The 19,390-nt window shown below is 37.0% G+C and overlaps 1 protein-coding gene and 1 long non-coding RNA gene across 2 annotated transcripts; both read right to left on the minus strand.

The window, feature by feature from the left end:
• Positions 1-10,980: 10,980 nt before the first annotated feature.
• adrb2b (adrenoceptor beta 2, surface b) lies at positions 10,981-13,227 on the minus strand. Its single transcript, XM_026259741.1, has 2 exons — positions 13,071-13,227; positions 10,981-12,834 (listed from the first exon to the last, which is right to left on the minus strand). The coding sequence occupies exon 2, from the start codon at positions 12,822-12,824 to the stop codon at positions 11,613-11,615; it is 1,212 nt and encodes a 403-aa protein (XP_026115526.1). The 5' UTR covers positions 12,825-12,834; positions 13,071-13,227; the 3' UTR covers positions 10,981-11,612.
• Positions 13,228-16,326: 3,099 nt separating this feature from the next.
• Positions 16,327-17,891, minus strand: LOC113094084 (uncharacterized). The gene is made up of 3 exons (XR_003287974.1): positions 17,515-17,891; positions 16,559-16,621; positions 16,327-16,468 (listed from the first exon to the last, which is right to left on the minus strand). It is a non-coding gene; the product is annotated as an uncharacterized LOC113094084 (long non-coding RNA).
• Between the last annotated feature and the right edge of the window lie 1,499 nt (positions 17,892-19,390).

Consider the following 19,390-nt stretch of genomic DNA (forward strand, 5'->3'; position numbering starts at 1 on the left):
CAGAGTCATCACCTGGTCGCCGGGAGGAGGTGGAGTCTTCTGTGCAGTGGTGCTCTTTTGTTGCTCAAAGCGAGCGAAGAAGGTGTTCAGCTCGTTCAGCAGAGAGATGTTGTTGTCACAGGTCTGTGGTGGGGCCTTGTAGTCCGTAATGGTCTGTATCCCCTGCTACAGGCTCCTAGTGTCTCTGCTGTTGCTGAATTGGTGAGCTATCCTCCTGGAGTGCTGTCTCTTAGCCTCTCTGATGCCACGGGACAGGTTGGCCCTAGCTGTTCTCAGGCCCACCTCATCTCCAGCTCTGAAGGCAGCATTCCGTGTCTTCAGGAGTCTGTAGACCTCCCCCGTCATCCATGGCTTCTGGTTGGCCCGGACAGTGATAGTTTTTGTGATCGTTACATCATCAATACATTTATTGATGTAGGCAGTAACAGTCTCTGAGTACTCCTGGAGGTCAGTGGTGTTATTGTATGTGGCAGCCTGTTTAAACATGTCCCAGTCAGTTGTGTTGAATTAGTCCTGAAGAATCTCTGATGATCCTTCTGGCCACACTTTAATCTGTTTGTAAACTGGTTTGGCGACTTTAATGAGTGGTCTGTATGCAGGCATTAGCATAACAGTGATGTGATCGGAGGCTCCGAGGTGGGGGTGGGGGGTGGGGGGGGCTTTGTAAGCTCCTCTCTGTGTGGTGTAAACAAAGTCCAAAATGTTATTACCTCGTGTTGGAAAGTTGATGTGCTGGTGTATTTTTGGAAACACACTCTTAAGGTCAGCATGGTTGAAATCCCCAGCTATGATGAGAAGAGCATCCGGGTGTGCTGTCTGCTGCTCACTGATGTGTTGGTACAGTTCATTAAGTGCGTCGTTCCTGTTGCTGGTAATGTTGAATGGGGGAATGTACACTGAAATGAGCAGTATGGCAGTATATTCCCTCGGCAGATAGAACGGCCGGCACTTAATAATCATAAACTCCACCAGGGTTGAGCAGTGTTTGCTGATCACAACAGTATCGCGGCACCACGCGTCATTGATGTAAACACAAAGCCCGCCGCCGTGGGTTTTTCCTCCCGCGACGAGAGCTCTGTCCACTCGATAGCACGTCAGCTGGTCAAGCTGAATAGCGCCATCTGGAACACTGTTGCTGAGCCATGTTTCCATGAACACAAAAACACAACAGTCTCTTACAGTCCTCTGAGTTGAGCGTAGTAAACGAATGTAGTTCAGTTTATTGTCCAACGAGGGTACATTAGCCAGTACGATGGTGGGGACAGATGGCTTGTGTGGGTTAGCCGTTAGCCTAGCCCGGATACCTCCACGCTTCCCCCTCTTCTGCTTCCTCTCACGCCGCTTGTGGCGCCTCCGCTGCTGGCGAGATGCAGTAGTGGGGGTCGATGATGGTGAAGGCCTCTGTAGCAGATCGAGATCCCGCAGCTGTTCTGCCTGCGCAGAGTTTAACTGTAAAAATGCGGTTCTGCCGACATCGAGCAGAAACTCGCGACTGTATTTGCGCTTACAGACAGGTAGACGCGACGACAACATGCAAAAACACTGCGACTCACAAGACAAAAAACACGAAAACACCATTCTGTCAGGACAGAGAGAAGCCGCTGCGTGTGGACGTGCCACCATCTTGGAGAATGATGTTGGTTTGGTACATGTTGTTGGTTTAGATGATTTAACAAGTTTATACAATTCTTCCTCTCCTATAGTAGAGAATGAGTGGAACTGTTCCTCAGGGGGTCTATAGTGCACTGTCTGATGTGATACTGTAGCTTACGGCTGAATGGTTGGAATTTTATTTCTAATAGTATAAATTTTAGAAGTAAAGTAGTTCATAAAGTCATTACTGTTGTGGTGTTGGGAAATGTCAACACTTGTTGAGGCTTTATTTTTCGTTAATTTAGCCACTGTATTGAAAAAATACCTGGGGTTATGTTTGTTTTCTTCTAAAAGAGAAGAAAAGTAATCAGATCTAGCAGTTTTTAATGCTTTTCTGTAGGATATGCTACTTTCCCGCCAAGCAATACGAAATACCTCTAGTTTTGTTTTCCTCCAGCTGCACTCCATTTTTCGGGCTGCTCTCTTTAGGGTGCGAGTATGCTCATTATACCATGGTGTCAAACTGTTTTCCTTAACCTTCCTTAAGCGTAAAGGAGCAACTGTATTTAAAGTGCTAGAAAAGAGAGAGTCCATAGTTTCTGTTACATCATCAAGTTGTTCTGAGGTTTTGGATATGCTAAGGAATTTGGATACATCAGGAAGATAACATAAAAAGCAGTATTTTGTGGTAGAAGTGATGGTTCTTCGATACTTGTAACAAGAAGTAGAATTTACAATTTTGGCTATATGAAGTTTACACAGAACTAAATAATGATCTGAGATATCATCACTTAATAATGAATAATGAATAATTTCAACACTATCAACATCAATTCCATGTGACAGTATTAAATCTAGAGTATGATTTCAGAATGTCTATAAATGCTGATCCCAATGCATCTTTTTCATTATCGACATGGATATTAAAATCACCAACTATTAAAACTTTATCTGCAGCCAGAACTAACTCGGATGTAAAATCACCAAACTCTTTAATAAAGTCTGTATGGTGCCCTGGTGGCCTGTATACAGAAGCCAGTACAAACATAACAGGGGATTTATCATTAACATTGGTTTCTCTGGATAATGTTATATGAAGCACCATTACTTCAAACGAGTTATACTTGAAGCCTGCCCTCTGAGAAATCCTAAAAACGTTGTTATAATTTGAAGCAACTCCTCCCCCTTTGCCTTTTAGACGCGGCTCATGTTTATAACAGTAATCTTGGGGGGTGGACTCATTTAAAATAATGTAATCATCAGGTTTTAGCCAAGTTTCTGTCAAACAGAGCACATCTATATTATGATCAGTTATCATATTATTTACAAAAAGTGTTTTCGTAGAAATGGATCTGATCTTCAATAAGCCAAGCTTTATCATTTGTTTATCCATATTGCATTTGTTTTTTATTTGTTGAACCTCAATTAAATTGTTAGCCTTCACTTGGTTTGGACGTTTTTTGTATTTTCTAGTTCGGGGAACAGACACAGTCTCTATAGTGTGATATCTAGGTGAAAGAGTTTCTATGTGCTGAGAATTAACTGACCTCTGTGATCAGTTAATATAGATATATGGTGTCTGAATAATTTTTGGTTTGACTGTTAAAACTACAAAGTAGTCAAGAGCAGTGAGTGATTTTCATTTTCATTTTCTTGGATTAACATTACAGCAGCCAGTAGCTAAATTAAGCACGGTCACTTTAAGAGACGACGAGTGCATCCATTCTCTGTGTGAGCCCTGATCACCAGAACACCGCGAGTACTAAATCGGGCTCTTTCACATCTTGTTGTTTGTTTCAAACTGCGATTTGTATTTGTTCGTTCCAGTGCAGGAGGGACTTTGAGGAGAACTTCGCAGAAGAGAGCTCGGTTCAGTGTCGCTGTCCGTTAGGCTGGCCTCAGCCAGTCGGTTATATAAAATATCAAGGTGAAAGTCATCATAGCTTGCTTAGTATAGACCCAGCTCCCAACCCAACTTTGAGAATATATTAACGGCGATATTTTTTTTTATCGCCCGATAAGAGTCTCGCGTTAACGCAGCGCATTAACGCAGCACGTTAACGCCGATAACGGTCCACCAATATATATATATATTAGGGGTGTAACGATATGCGTATTCGTATTGAACTTAGAAAAAAAAAAAGTTAAATATAATGATATGCGTTCAACAAGGTAGCCCCAATAACCCAAACGACGTAACAGGCAACGCCCCTGACACACCCGAAGAAGAAAAAAACACCAACTTATATGTTTATGTTAGGCTACTCAGTCAGGAGCTCGCTCACTCAGTACGCGCTGAGTGAGCGAGCAGTTCATGCACGGTACGCGGTGGCCAATGCGTTTAACAGACCAGAAATAGAAGATCCTCCAATAACCAACAGGTCTGGTGTTTGGGTGCACTTTGGATTCCCTGTAAGCCATGGTGATGGCAAGAGAGTGGTGGATAAAAAAACAACAGTATAAAAAGTTACATTTTTGTATTTGTTCATAACTACTACAACAATATAACATTTTCATTTTTTTTTATTTAAAAGGATCTGTTTTTGTTTTATACAGTATGCTGCTAAGAAAACACCATAGAAGATGGGTAAAGAATAGCTCCATCATTGTTCAATGTAAAAAAAAAAAAAAAAAAAAAAAAATATACTTTGTTAGTTTTAATAAATATATATTTTTTTTTAAATCAAGGAAATTTATCTGCCAATTTTTTCATTTTGCTGTATCTAAAACGTACCGAACCGTGACACAAGTGTATCGTATCGAACCGAACCGTGAATTTTGTGAACCGTTACACCCCTAATATATATATATATATATATATATATATATATATATATATATATATATATATATATATATATATATATATATATATATATATATATATATTTATAAAATGGTCTCACTATTTCAACTTAATGCTGCCTTGAAATTTAAGGTTAGTCAACTTTGAACTATGCAGTTAGTGAAAATTTTGAGCTGACTAAACTTACATTTTTTAGGCAGCACGAACACACACACACACACACACACAGACACTCACAAAATCTCTGCGGCTGCGCTAAATGGGGTGTAGAGTAAAGTTTACAAGAAGAGGTCATGGTTACATTGTTTATTTTAATTGCATAAATCAGCAAAAATCTAGCACAAACATGGCTCTGGTTTTGGAGGGATTTGGACAACATGGGGTGAAGAGTGATGTCACTGGCCCGTTTTGTATTTGTTATTTCTCAGGACGGGAAATAGATACTATGTAAATTTGAACAGTAAATATCAAGCACAAACGAATGGCACTGTTTAGGAACGATTTAGATTGCATGGGGTGGAGAGTAACATCACTGTTGGTAAAAAGCTTATTTGTGTTATATAAAAGAAGCAATCATAGTTACAGGGTTTCTTTTAATGGCACAGATTTTGAGAGATTTGGACACCATAGGGTGGAGAGTGACATTACTGCCAAGAATTGTTTTTGTTAATTCTAAGGAGGATAACTATATTTGACGTTCATTTCAACAGCACAAACATATGTGTGTGTGTGTGTGTGTGTGTGTATGATACTGAAACATCCCCAGTCTTCCTTTTATGTTTTGTGTCAACACTAGATGGTGTAAAGTGTGCAACATTTTTATACAAGAACATGACATTTACGGCTTCACAAACATGTTTATTTTGTCACTTTGTACAGTAAGCATCTGGTTTTACAACAACAACAGTAACAACAGTAATAATAAAATATTTGTTTGTGCTAAATGTACAATAGATAAAACCACTTACAAACAATATAATATTTTTAATGGAATGAAACCTATACATTTATACAAGTAAATACAATTTCAGAAATGGGCAGTAACATTTTTCTTTTCTCACTTACTGCTTTGTCCATACTGTGTTAAATATTTCATTTACTTACATATAAGGCATGACATGTTGATTAATACAGTACACACAACAAAGAACCCTAATTGCTTCATATAATTAAAATAAATTTGCGAACAATTATTTAAAAATAAAGAAATAATTAAATGAACACTAGTAGATGTCTGCAGAGAAGTACTTATAGGGTATTTCCACTCCCTAATATATATATGTTGTATTCATTAAATTATATTTAAACATTATGAATGACAGTAATAACATTTTTTAAATATTGCTTTTAACTGATTGTTATTCAGTATTTTCATGAATTATTTTGGATTGTTGTGTTTGCTTAGCTTAAGTTTTTGAGAATGTACTCTTTTAAAGGGGCTATACTAAATAAAATGTATTATTATTAGGGGTTCAAGCACGCAGTGCTGAAACCCTATTGTATCTGTTAGGATTTTTTTTATTATTATTTTTCTCCGCTAAAACTGATCGTGCAGACCAAACCGTAAGCTGAAACTTGGCCAAAAGGTAGAGCTCCCCGATGGGACATTCTGACAAAGACCAATCGGCCAAATGGGGCCACTACAGCGCAAAAAACAAAAATGTTTGACATTTTTGGCCGTAAATCATAAAGCGTTAGCCATAGACTCAAAAACATGGCATCGTTGCAATCCTTGGTTTCTCGCAAAATCGAGCTATATCCGAAACCTACTTTTGCGAACTAGTCCTAGGATTTTCAACCAATCAGAACCAAACCACTTCAGAAATATTCCCTGGACACTCAATATCAATAATTATAAAAAAAAAAAAAGTTGAAATTTCGATTCTTACGCGAAACAGTACGCCAAAATGCGTCTATGCTAATGTTAGCAAAATGTTATTTTAACTATAACTCTTGAACGGAATGAGATATCTTCACCAAACCTGGTACACATATGTATGAGCTCAATCTTTGGTCAAAAAAAAAAAAAAAAATTGCGCATCTCTGCCACTTGGGGGCGCTATAAGATGGAAAAAACACATAAATGGCTATAACTAGGCAACCGTTGGCTCGATCGACTTGAAAATAGGTATGCCGTGTCTTTGTCTGAAGGGGCACAAGTACCTATGAGGACATTTGCATATCTCAAAAAACATGGCCGCCATTGGCCAAATAATTTTAAGCACCTATTTGAAAGGGTTAACGGAAGTTGATCAGAACGAAACTCGCTGGGTACGTTCGACTCATGGCCCTTAAGGTCTGTAAGAATTTTGAAAGAAATCGGCCACTAGTTGGCGCTAACGAGTTTTATGGCTCTGTAATCACGTGGTGTTTCACATATCAACATAATATGCATATTATTTGACAGATATCCTCATAATGCACAACTTTGCCTCAAGAACCATTGCTGTCAATCAAATCGTTCAATTGTTATTCACAAATATGTTAAAAAGCTACTTTTGCGAACTAGTCCTAGGTTCTTTGTTCGATCGGAACCAAACCACTGCAGTAATATTCTGTGGACGCTCTAGATCAATAATTATTAAAAAAATGTTGAATTTTGTACTTTGGTTGGCGTTAAAGGGGTAATTAAGAAAAGGGGTGTGGCCAAACATACCCCCAAAGCCTATAAAACCTAAACGAAAACTCAAAACTTTATGAAACTTGGTGAAATCATGTAACAGGTGACTCTTAACAAGGCTGCAAAGTTTCATGGAGATCGGACCATAAGTGGCGCTATAACAGTAGAAAAGGTCTCAAAAAACACGATTTATATGGTAAATGGCCTCAAATTGTTTGAAAATGCTCATATATTCACTCAAAAACACTAGATCTTCATATCATATGATAGATCTCCTCATTCTGAACAACTTTGCCTCTGGGACCAATGTTGTCAATAAAGCTGTTAATTAAATATTCAAGATTATTTTAAAAAGTTACTTTGGCAAACTAGTGATAGGGTTTAAGCTGAAAATCAATAAAATCACTGAAATACAATTCTCTAGACTCTAAAGGTCAATAATTATCAAAAACATGTTGAACAATTGCATTTGGACAACTATAAACCAGTAATTTTATGATATGTTATTTGCATAGTGAACACAAAGGCCTATTAATACAAACAGAAAGCCCACAAATTATCAAAACTGTGTAAAATAATGCATAATTTCATTCTTAACAAGCATGCAAAATCTAAGAGTGATTGGAAAAAAAAAAGAAAAAAAAAAACCTCTATAACAGTTATGTTTAAAAACACAGTGTTGCTTGAGTAAATGAAATTTATAACCACTAGATTGCAGCGGAAGACCACTAATGGGCTCATTCAGCTAAGTTGAACAGTACTGTTGAAAGGATTCATGAATTCATGCCAAAACATTAAAAAAATCAACTGTTATAACATTTTAAATCTCATTGAGTCAATGTTTTCCATTTTGTTCATACAGATATATCAGTTTTTACAATTTTGCCACGTTATGATTACAGTTTAACCTGAAAATGACATCTAAACTCTAAAAAAGAGAAGACTTGCAATAAGTTTATTGTCACCTATCACTTATTTCAAATACCTATATCTGCAACAAAATGTGTGTCTATGTATATGTGTGTCTTTGTGTGTGTGTGTGCACATGCTTATAGAGAATTAATATATTAGTCTAATCATTTACTTTCAGTGTGTGTGTCTGTCTGTTAGCCTGTTCTCCATTTTGGATGTGTTTAACTGTCATCCATACATCCAGGTTGGCCGAGACCACCTCAGAGGTCTTAATGTGCTTGAACCCCGGTAAAATGCTGCTTGCAGCTTTAATTATTATTATTATTATTATTATTCATATTATTATAAAAATAAAAAAACACACACACACATGGTCAAATTATACTGATTACTATTTTGTCGACATTTGGTTCCCATAAAGTAGGTAATACCAGGTACACATACACATTTTCTGAGTATTTCAATGATCTATGTATATTAACATCAAAGTATTTTTCAGTTATCTATCTAACAGTGTAGACACCTTATCGAATTGTATGCAGATGTAAATCTTTACAATAGCACAAAAGCCTGTACTATAGAAAAGGTTCAAGATCGTATAGATCATAATATTCAAAACTTACAACTTTCAATCAAGTTTTTGTCTACTAAAAGTTCTGGTTACTCTTTACTATGTATACTGTATTTACTATAAAAATAACGGCAAATTATGCATAATTACATAGAACTATCACTAAACCAAATCCTGATTCTGACTGCACCCCTTTGGTAATATAGTACGGTAATACTATTCAGTTCCTAATTGTACAATTACACTGTAAGAAGGACAACATAAAACAAAACATTTATTTTAAGCTGAAAGAAATTACATTAGGTGCTAAGTAACACAACAATTAATTTACAATTCTTAAAGCCTGATTTTTATTCCTTTCAAAAAATGTAATATGGCTCTACCCTGACTAAGGTATACAGCCACATAAGCTGTCTAATATGTCTTTCTTCATTGCCCATGACATACACTGTATTAGTAAATATGTAGACACATACAGATATAGGGGGCTTTGTGTGAGTAAACATGTAAGTGACATCAGCCGTGGGCATGTAAGCATACATTTGTAAGGTTTTTTGTAATGTCAGATTTTCCAGTCATCTATTTTTATCATAATCAAGTATATTGCTCTGGTTATTATATAAAACAAAGCTGAGAAAAATAAGCACCTGTCAGTTCCGTGTGAGGAAAATTTACAATGTTTGCCCAATAGACTAATCAATATTTCTTTAAACAGTACCAAAAAAAACAGTAATGGAAATTTGTCTACACCCATGAATGTGATGTCAAAAGCTATGTTCCTGAAATTAAGATACAGATATTTTGTTATTATTTCATTAAGATTTACAAACTCAACATTTAAATATTGTGTTAAAACTATGAGAATAACTTGGCACCTTCCTTGCAAATAGTGACATGTTAAATACACCATCATTATTGTGCAACCCAGTCTGTGGCGCACCTTATATACATATGAACCTTTATAGATAAAAATTCAGCTGTAATCTTAAAACAGTTTTCAAGTGGACTAGTTAACAGGGGAAGGTTGAAGTGCTGAGTTTGGAGAGAACTATATGTCTCTCTCACTTTTTTCATTTCAACAAGAACAGCTGGTTATAGCACAGACAGCAATGTGCACCTGTTGTCACGCATCAGAAGGTTATATTTCCTCTCTCTGGAGGAGTGCTCAGAGATATTGAAGACCCTTTCAGTGAGCCAAAGCTTTTAGTGAGCCAAAGCTCTTAATGGAATGTAACAAGTCTTGTCTAGTACAAGATGACCCACTGACTCTCTTTAAGATATGTAATGCACATTTTACATTTTTTTTTTTATTTTTTACAAATCCAGAATCTTTTTTTAAGTTGAAGCATTTTTTGATAAATTATTAACCTTGTGCGGCCCTCATTTGGGAGTCACACTCAGGGTCTTCACGGTCATAAGTGACCGGACACCTAAAATGTAACTTTTTTGCCCCCCAGTAAAATCAGTGGAATATATTTTTATTCAATAATATTTTTTCTTTTTTCTTTTGTATTTTGAGAAAATTTTAAGGTATTAATTCATATTTATGCAATAATTATGAACAATTTTTCTCATAGAAAATAGTACATAATTTTTTTTTCTAATTTTTCTAAATTATTTTCGAATTAATGTTGTATTTCAGATTAAACCAGAGACTAGGCCTTTCAAATACATTTTTTTTGAAGATTTTTTAGCGCCACCTGGTCAGAGCAAAGAAAGAAAAACATGTAAGTGCATGGTGCAACCACTTATTACCAGTATAGGAATCTATAGAGAGGCTTGTGAATTCCCTTATTGTTTTTAGACATAATTGCTTACTCATATTAAGTAGTGGACTTGAATATATATTAATACATTCTAAAGAGTACTTTTTGTATATTTTTTTATATTTCTCCTGTTATAAATAATGATTTCATGCATTATTTGCATTAAAGTTTTTGCATTATGATTGCAATCAAACCTGAACATATTGTTCAGTGGCACAGAGCTCCTGCAAAAAAATAAAAAATAAGAATCCTCAGAATGGTGCAAAGGACCAAGTCTGAGTTTCTAAGTGCACTGACAAACCCAAGAGGCAGCGCTTGCTTCTCATCGCTGTTTTACAGACAGCAGGTCATAGGTGTGTGCGTGTGTGCGCGCGCGTGTGTGTGTGTGTATGTGATTATTTAGAGTGTCATACCTTCACTGCTGTTAGATTTTCTCTGCATTATGACTGAATTATTGAATGGATTTCACATTCTCAAAACTTTGCTCTGTGTTACAGACACAGTAGTTCATAGGTGTCTATGTGTAAGTATGTGTGTGTGTGTGTGTGTTTGTGTGTGTGTGTGTGTGTGCATCTGTGTGTGATAGGATGTGTCAATATCACACTCTTGATGTTTTATAGTGTTATCTTTTCACTGCTGTGCACTTTTTTTCAGTTTTGTGATCGATTTGTAGATTGTGTACACAAATATTCTCTGAATTGTTGTATTTTTGTCTATTTCCCATTCATTTCCTATGGACGGTCATTTTTGACCGAAGACCATGAGTGTTACTATTTTTTTTACGCCCACTTAGACTGTTCGAATCATGCCCTCAATTTTTTTGTGTGTTCACACCCCAAATGCCATGAAGGTCACCGCATTTCATATCATTCCGATGAAGCTGTGATTTTTAACATTTCAAAACGTAAAATATTCCGGTCAGAAATGACCGAAGACCGCACAAGGGTTTTAATTAACTCTCCACACAGGTTTTAGCTTGAAAACTGAAACATGAAGACTGAAACATGAAAACTGTCTCGAGGTAGTAATTCAGAGGTAGACTGTTTAGCCTTTCAATTTCTGTGATAGATTTCTTGCACACATTTTCTTCATTGTCCAGAAACAGAAGTTAATTCAGTTTCATTAGTTTTGACTCGGTCAATAAAAGTGTAAGCATATGTAAACTAGGTTAAATATTAAATACTGTGTAAATATAGGCAAATGTTCTTGGATCAAGGACTACAAAATCTAAAAACCATGTTTCGTCACAGACAAAAGCGGCCTCAAACAGAAAGATCTCTAGTGCTTTAAAATGACGTACAGGGACTATTAACGTTAAGGTTTCAAATGTTCAAATGTTGGATGTCACAATTTTATTACAATGTTTTTGGTACCTGCAGTTAAACAGTTAGCACCCATTTCTGTTTCGCAAGCTGGTGAGGACTCTCGTTGTCCGGTGATCTTCATGTCGACTCGTGGCCATATGTGGCTGCTGTAGTTATATCCCTTGTTTTTCTTTGTAGAAGGTAGTTGAGAAGTTCTCCAGCACAGGATCTCCTGAAATGCGCATCTAAACTCAGGACTCCTGCAGTAGATCAAGGGGTTGAAGGCGGAGTTGGTGTAGCCGATCCAGTTCAAAATCCTGAATGGCAACATGATGTTGTGCATCTTCCAGATGGCTGCCACCACATTAAGAACAAAAAATGGGAGCCAACAGAGGGTGAAAGTTCCCATGATGATTCCTAAAGTCTTCAGAGCTTTGTGGTCCTTCATGCAGAACTTGGTCTTCCGGTTCTTTACCTCGTTTCCCACCTGGGTGCTGAAGCTCTGTGTGCGTATGTGCCCTTCTATGCGGTCGATTTTCTGAAGCTGTCTACAGGCCTCCTGGAAGACCCGGCTGTACACAAATGCCATAATGACCAACGGGATGTAGAAGGAGATAATGGAGGAGGTCACAGCATAGGCAGTGTTAGTGGTGAAGTCACAGCAGGTTGGGTTCTCCAAGCAGCTCAGTGCCTCAGGTTCATCTGACACCCACCACTTCATGTGGATGGGCAGGAAAGAGATGAGGGCGGCCACTGCCCACACCCCTAGAAGCACCCCACAGGCCTTCCGCTTCGTAAGCATTGACTGATAGCGCAAAGGCCACATAATTGCCATGTACCGGTCCAGGGCAATCACGCATAACGTCTCAATGCTAGCAGTCACACACAATTCATCTGTAGCCGTCCAAAACTCGCAAAATAATTTTCCAAAGTGCCACTTGTTGAGGAGAATGTAGCATGCACCAAATGGCACTACCATGAGGCCCATGACCAGATCTGCGCAGGCTAAGGAGCTGATGAAGTAGTTGGTGACCGTCTGCAAACGCTGAAATTTTACAATAGCACTGATGACCAGCACATTGCCAAAAACAATGCCTACAATCAGGATCACCATTAAGATGCTAATTAAGACCACCTCTCCTTCGCTGTACTGCAAGCCAGGCAAGGACACTGGATAGGAATTGTTTAGCCTTGCTGAAATGTTCAAGTGCAGGGAGGTGTTCTCCAAGCTCAGTGTATGCTTTCCCTCCATGAACTTTGTCCTGAGAAAGGAAAATCATCATAACATTTGGTGAGAGCAATATTAGACTTAAAAGAAATACTGTTTATTGAGCACAAGTGAACAGAAAATACATACAATGTCAATCAGAAAGCAAAGTACGAGAATGATCATGATTATTATCATGGATGTTATTTATTGTCTTGAGAATGATAAAACAAACAAACAAATAAAAAATAAAAACATAAAAATTAAAAATTGTATAGTTAATCTACTTACTAAAATCAGAAAAGTGTTTTAGAGTACTCCAACTTAATTCCACTCTTCGTGGACTCCCATAAAATCCTCTCAGAAAGTGTTCTGGTCTCACACAGTTTTCTCACATTGTTTCACCTCTTAATATGAACAGTGTTTATTTAACATGCTCACAGCACTCTCAGCTAAACACACTGACTAAATGTGCTATCAGCTGGGCTCTTTTAGCAGCCATTGATGACATCACAGTTCATCAGCAGCCAATTGGAGAACAGTTTCTTTACACTGCAGAGCACTCTGCTGTTGCAATTGAAAATGCCACTACTTTTTTTACAAGCGAAGACGGAATGTGATGTCACTTTCAGAATTCATTTTTAATTAAATTCTGAGAAATATACAATGAAAATTAAAAGAAAAAAGGCCTCATGATGATATATATTCAGCCTCTGGCTTTACTATAATTTATTATGTATGTCTTTTGTTACCAAACTGCAGCAGCATGACACTTTGAAAAGATGCTTAAGTGGTCAAGAATATTGTAATTTACAAATTAGCTTTTCTTTGATTTCTCAGTCCTCGTTTTCTTTAAAGATTTATTTTCATTTTCTTTTCTTAAATTACCTTTGGGGGTGGAACACAAGGAAAGGAAACAAGGATGTTCAGACTTCCCAAAGCACTTGCCCTTGGGGGAAATCCCTGCTGCCATTATGAAGAGTTGCCCCCTTTGTGAAGTGGACAAGGAATGTTTATGTGGACAGATCCTCAACAAAAGTTCCCTCTAATTTTATTTATTTTTTTTTTTTTTTTTGGTTTAAGGTTTTAACAAACTTAAGTGCACTTTATATAAAAAAAGCACTTTATGATAATGTCTAATTAAGTATTACTCAAACATACATTTTACATTATTATGATTTTATTGTGTTTTAAATAAGTACACAATTAAAACTTAAATATTAAGTTAATTAATACAAATAAATTTGTTATACAGTATACTCCAATAAAACTTGAAATTTTCATCACTAGCTCCTTGTCAGGGATTGTAAGATGCGAAGACTCAAGTACAGGCAGATGAGAATTCTTTATTCATAAATTATCAAAATAAACTAAACAATTAGAACATAGACAACTAGACTGAACACAGGAAAGCCAGACATCAAAGACATGAACCAGTACATACGTGAGACAAACAAGTCCAGAACAGAAAACACAGGAAGCTTATAAAGGAAAGGCAATCAGGTAAACAGCTAGGAAAAATTAAATCAAGGAATAAGGTAACAAAAGAATAGGTGAGTAGAGTTGATGGGAAATGGAGTCCAGAGGAAAGGGAGAAACACAGGTGGAGCAACTAAACAATAATGAGGTAACAAGGTGGGCGGGGTCAGAAAAAGACATGAGAGAGCACATGGCACCAAACAAACACAACACTCACAGAAGACAGTGGCTGCGTCCGAAATCGCATACTTAACGAGTAGGTACTAAATTTCAATAAGTACTTACTTAACGAGCGCTAAAAGAGTACGTACTCTACAGCCAAATCTCGTTGAGTATGAATGAATTCCGCCATGTTTACGTTATCATGTGACCTATGACATTATAACAGCTTTAAATGTATGACTGACTGCTACATGTTTAATATTAACTACCTAAATATTTTGATGTTGATGCAATTTGCTCCTTTTGTGGTCGGTCTTTTTGAATACACAAATGCCCTTTTATTGTTATTGTAGTTTAACCAATGTATTTGTGTTGTTTTTATGTTTTAACTCCATTGAAATGACCCACAGTATAATCCTTAAAGATTAAACCCTTCATAGCATCAGTAACTCCACAACCCTACCTCGTACGGTTTTCCTCAGCTTTTGCAGTATTTGTAATATCTGCACAAATAAGACGTTGATCAGGTGCTTGAAGATCTCGGCTTTGGAGAAGAATGTTGATTTTACACTTGAAAAATGTAAGTATTACTACTTAGAAATTAAGATTACCTCAGAAAGCATTTCTAGCCCACCCCAACACTCATCAACAATAATAATGATAAATGGTGACTAATAATTATATATATATATTTTTTTTTTGTAAAACAAATTGTAATTAGTTTTTTTTTCTTATCTATGCATAACTTCACACTAGACAAATGCAGCTAAGATTAATACATAATAATGTATATTCAGTCAAGTAATGAATTAATGTATGTGTTAATGAAACAATTAGGCTATATTTTATTTACTGACAACAACAGGAGACATGAATAAACAAGTAAAATAATAAATAAAAGTAACCGTCACAATAAATAAAATACAAGTCAACAACACATGAAACAAAACTTTATTCAGAAATTGTTCTGTATTTGAATGTTTACAGACGGTGAACCCACATCCGTCCATCAGGTCCCCCTCACTGCTGCAGTCAGACTGAAACTGATCATAATGAGAGAGGGACATCGAGTCCTTGTCTGCGTGCACAGAGAGGATCAGGAACACCATGATGAAGACCCTGGACCATGTGCGGGACAATCTGACTGCTGCTGTGTCTGCTCTCCATGAGCACCACGACCTGGAAAACACTTACACAGAGTAAAACACTTTGTCATGTTGTCAGCATTCTATTTATTGCTGAATTTAATTTTATATTTTTACAATTGCATGTTAATTTGATAAAGCTTCATTATTTCTGTGATTTAGTGAACTGAACTGGTGAGCAGAAGGTTTCTGGATCAATCTACACTGGTGTGTCTTTACTCCAGGTGACTCCAGAGGGATTGAGATCTTGTAATAACAGCACTGTAAGTCACTTCAGATAAAAGTGTCTGGCAAATTAATACATGTAAATGTGGATTTTGTGAATGCTTTTTTTGTGTCTTGGGCAGAAAAATGCTTAATAAAGCTGCTTATTTCTTAAAGCTTCTTTTCTTCAATGTACTACAATATTAATGCATGCATACATTTAATACAGTTTCTATTTGGGGGTTTTAAAGGGTCAGGTCATCTAAACATATATATTCAGTCATTAATGACTTGCCTCCATTCTGTTCAATCCTTTGCCTGAACATAAAAGGTGATGTTGGTCAGGTTTCTCCTGCTGGTTTGTGTCCATACAGTATCAGTCAATGGAGCCTGACTTTCAGATTCTTCATGACATTATTTGATGATACTTTAGAAACTTCTGAAACTCAGGCTTTATTGACTGATGTTGTATGAACAGAACCCAGCAGAACAAACTTGACCAAAATCACATCCTTAGTGTCTTTTGGTCTTTCTCTAGATGTTCTCGCTGGCTCTGGGGTCACTGAAGATGAAGAGACCACAGCAGCATCTGGTCCTGATGAGAAAACAAGAGGAAATGCAGTGATGGAGCATTTCACCCATGGCACTCCATCTTCTCCATCCTCAGTGCACACAGCAGTCTGCAGACATTCAGTTCCTCTAAAGATGCACAAACACAAAACAAAAGCAGTCATTTTAACAGCACAGTGTCACTTAATTTCTGTATTAAAAGTAACAGAATGATCTTACTTTAGATTTTTCTTTCAGGTTTTTTCCACAGATGCTGCTGTCACCTGCTCCACCACAAAAGATCTGCATCAAATGTACAGCAAACAAAATTCAGAAAAGTGCTGTAATAACTGTTTATTAATAAACTACAACTTAAAATTTAAAATATGTTTTGATGACTGTAGTGTAACAACAATGCGTTTTACATAATAATTAACTCAAATGATATATAGGGAATTTGAATAATTAATCAGGAATATTAATATTAATAATATTAATATATCTTAATTAATATATATCTCAGATGACAGTTACATTAAATTTTATTGATTATGAAAAATAGCTCAATTGTCTATACCAATAACTAATTAAAGGGCACTGTAACTTACTCATTAATATGTCAATATTCCATTCTTCATATCAATTATTTTGATATCTCTTTCTGTAAATTACTGCAAATCAAACAGTGGTTTGTCCAGCAAACCAGATTGACCTATCAATTTTCAATAAAGTTATCACTTCTTATAATTCAAGGAAAAATATTCTCTGGCCATGAAAACATTATCCTATCCTTATGATAAATTTAGTTTCTAAATTTAAAGCTTGTAGCTAAAGATCAGACCTTTCAGTGACTCGTAATGTGAGTGGGGTGGAGTCCAAGCCAATCATACTAATACATCAAACTACAAATCACACAGAGTAAATATGCGTACGACAATACAGACAGTAAACTTTACAAGACATAACGGAATCCAAATAAAAGAGAGAGAGAGAGAGAGAGAGAAAGAGAGCGAGCGAGCGAGAGAGAGAGAGAGAGAGAGAGAGAGAGAGAGAAGGAGAGAAAATGGAGAAAACGAGAGAGATCACAGAATGAGGTCATGTATGAAAATCAGTCAGTAACCTTTTTGAAACCAACACGAATCAAATAATAGCAACACTTTAAAGCAGCATTTAAAATCTCCATAGAAAAGTGATACTTGCAAAGTGTCCAATGTGCGTGGGCTGGAGACCGACGTGTGCTGCTCTGGATCTTGGCGTGAGCCTGGAGTCACGTTGTTCTTTGTGGCAAAGGGGTGTTCGTTCATCTTCGCGCGGTATTTGAAAGGTTCAACAAACAATGTTCCAGAATTCGTCTTCCTTGTGTGGCGAGGCGAATAGTTGAATAAACTTAGTAAAGAAAAGAAAAGAAAACAACAAAAATGAAAGTTTCCGAAGGAGCCATGATAATGGCTTCCCCCTCTCAGTCCCTGTGCTGAGGGGGACGGCCATATGTGCACGGCCAAAGGACATGGGCACGAGCGGGAGCGACGTTGGTCGCAGCGTGTGAGAAGGAAGCGAGTCAGCGTAAGAAGAGACTATGCAATGTGAGCAGCGTGTCAGAGAACCAAGAACGAGAAGAAGAGAAAGAAAGGGCGGATCTTGTCCGGTCGGTTCTTATGGCTTGGGATGGTTCACGCCTCTTTTTTGCGTAACCACCCAATGAACATCCGCGATCTGAAGCGGGGGAAAAGTTTCTTTGTCTCTGTGGAAACAACCCCCTAGTGATTATGGGGTTGTCCGATTTCATCAGGGATATTCTAGCAAGTTCGTAATTCCAGATTAAATACATTTTTCATTACTTTGCTCTAGATAAATGGGTCTGTCAAAGCATGACGATTACACAGATACCAAAAATAATATATATAAATGATCAAAACATGAAGTTACATTCAAATGCAGAATTACACACATTTAAAGATTTGATAAACACATGATAACACTGCAGATAGGCCCAATTTATATGGGAAACCTCTAATGTACCGCAAAAACAATACTATATACATTAAGACTACATCTGAGTACATTTTACCATTCTTTTGTAAGGATTAGATTTCCTGTCCTGTGGTCCTGTGTGGTCGTAAAATTTTACGAGCTGCCAAGGAGTGTGGGGGTTGCAGAACATGGCTCTCTTTGAGAAAATTAAAGTGAGGAGAACAATTCCAATTTATACGCTAGAAAAAGTATAATCCTCGCATAACAAGGATTAACCATGGTACACACAAAACATATTCAAAATACATATTATTAATAAAATGATGAAAGTAAGGAACTTCTACGAAAGGTTTCCTTTGTCTCCAGTGTTGAGGAATTTGGGGGGGTTTTCAGGTCTCCTTTGAGGCTTGCATGGGTATCATAAAATAATTTAAGTCCAGCCAGGCTGGCGCCAGGCCAGGCATTTAGTGCAAACAGGGTTTCATTTGTATGCCTGAATTTAACCCATGAATCGATGACCTGCATATCTGTTACAGTAGTGTTGTAACAGAAATGAGTCGAACCAGACAAATTAAAGAGTCTATCAAAGCTGTATGCATTGAAACACGAGAGCCGACCTCCTCAGGAAGTCATAAATCAGTTCTAGTGCCACAAGAACCAAGCAAGATGATCAACCAACTTGTTCACACAACAGCTTCAACATTAACACCACTAGAACAATTATTTACAATTTCAATTCAAAGAAGAGAAATTTGGTGCCAAATGTGTTGTTCGTAATGGAAATGCAACGCTGGACATCACATGTAAACCCAGGAGATCAAGTTAAATACTTGCATTGACTTCCCCCACCCAGCAGAACCAGACTGAAATTCCTAAGGGGGGGAAGGGCTTTAAACCTCTGTCTTCACAGAAAAGTCCTTTGCCAGAGAATGGCAAAGAAACTTCTTTTGTACATATATATGGACCAGAATGAACTCAAAAAGACTTATAAATGAATCATTCTATTGCTTAACTCCATATTCATTTATGTGTAACCCACACATTTGACTATCATGTATAATCACTTATTGTGTATGTCTTTTGTGTATGTAACATATGATT

The sequence above is a fragment of the Carassius auratus genome, unplaced genomic scaffold (assembly GCF_003368295.1).
Source record: "Carassius auratus strain Wakin unplaced genomic scaffold, ASM336829v1 scaf_tig00215255, whole genome shotgun sequence".
NCBI lineage: Eukaryota > Metazoa > Chordata > Actinopteri > Cypriniformes > Cyprinidae > Carassius > Carassius auratus.

Bases quoted from the DNA above. Each gene is read 5' to 3' on its own strand.
- adrb2b (XM_026259741.1), bottom strand. From the start codon at position 12,824: ATGGAGGGAAAGCATACACTGAGCTTGGAGAACACCTCCCTGCACTTG.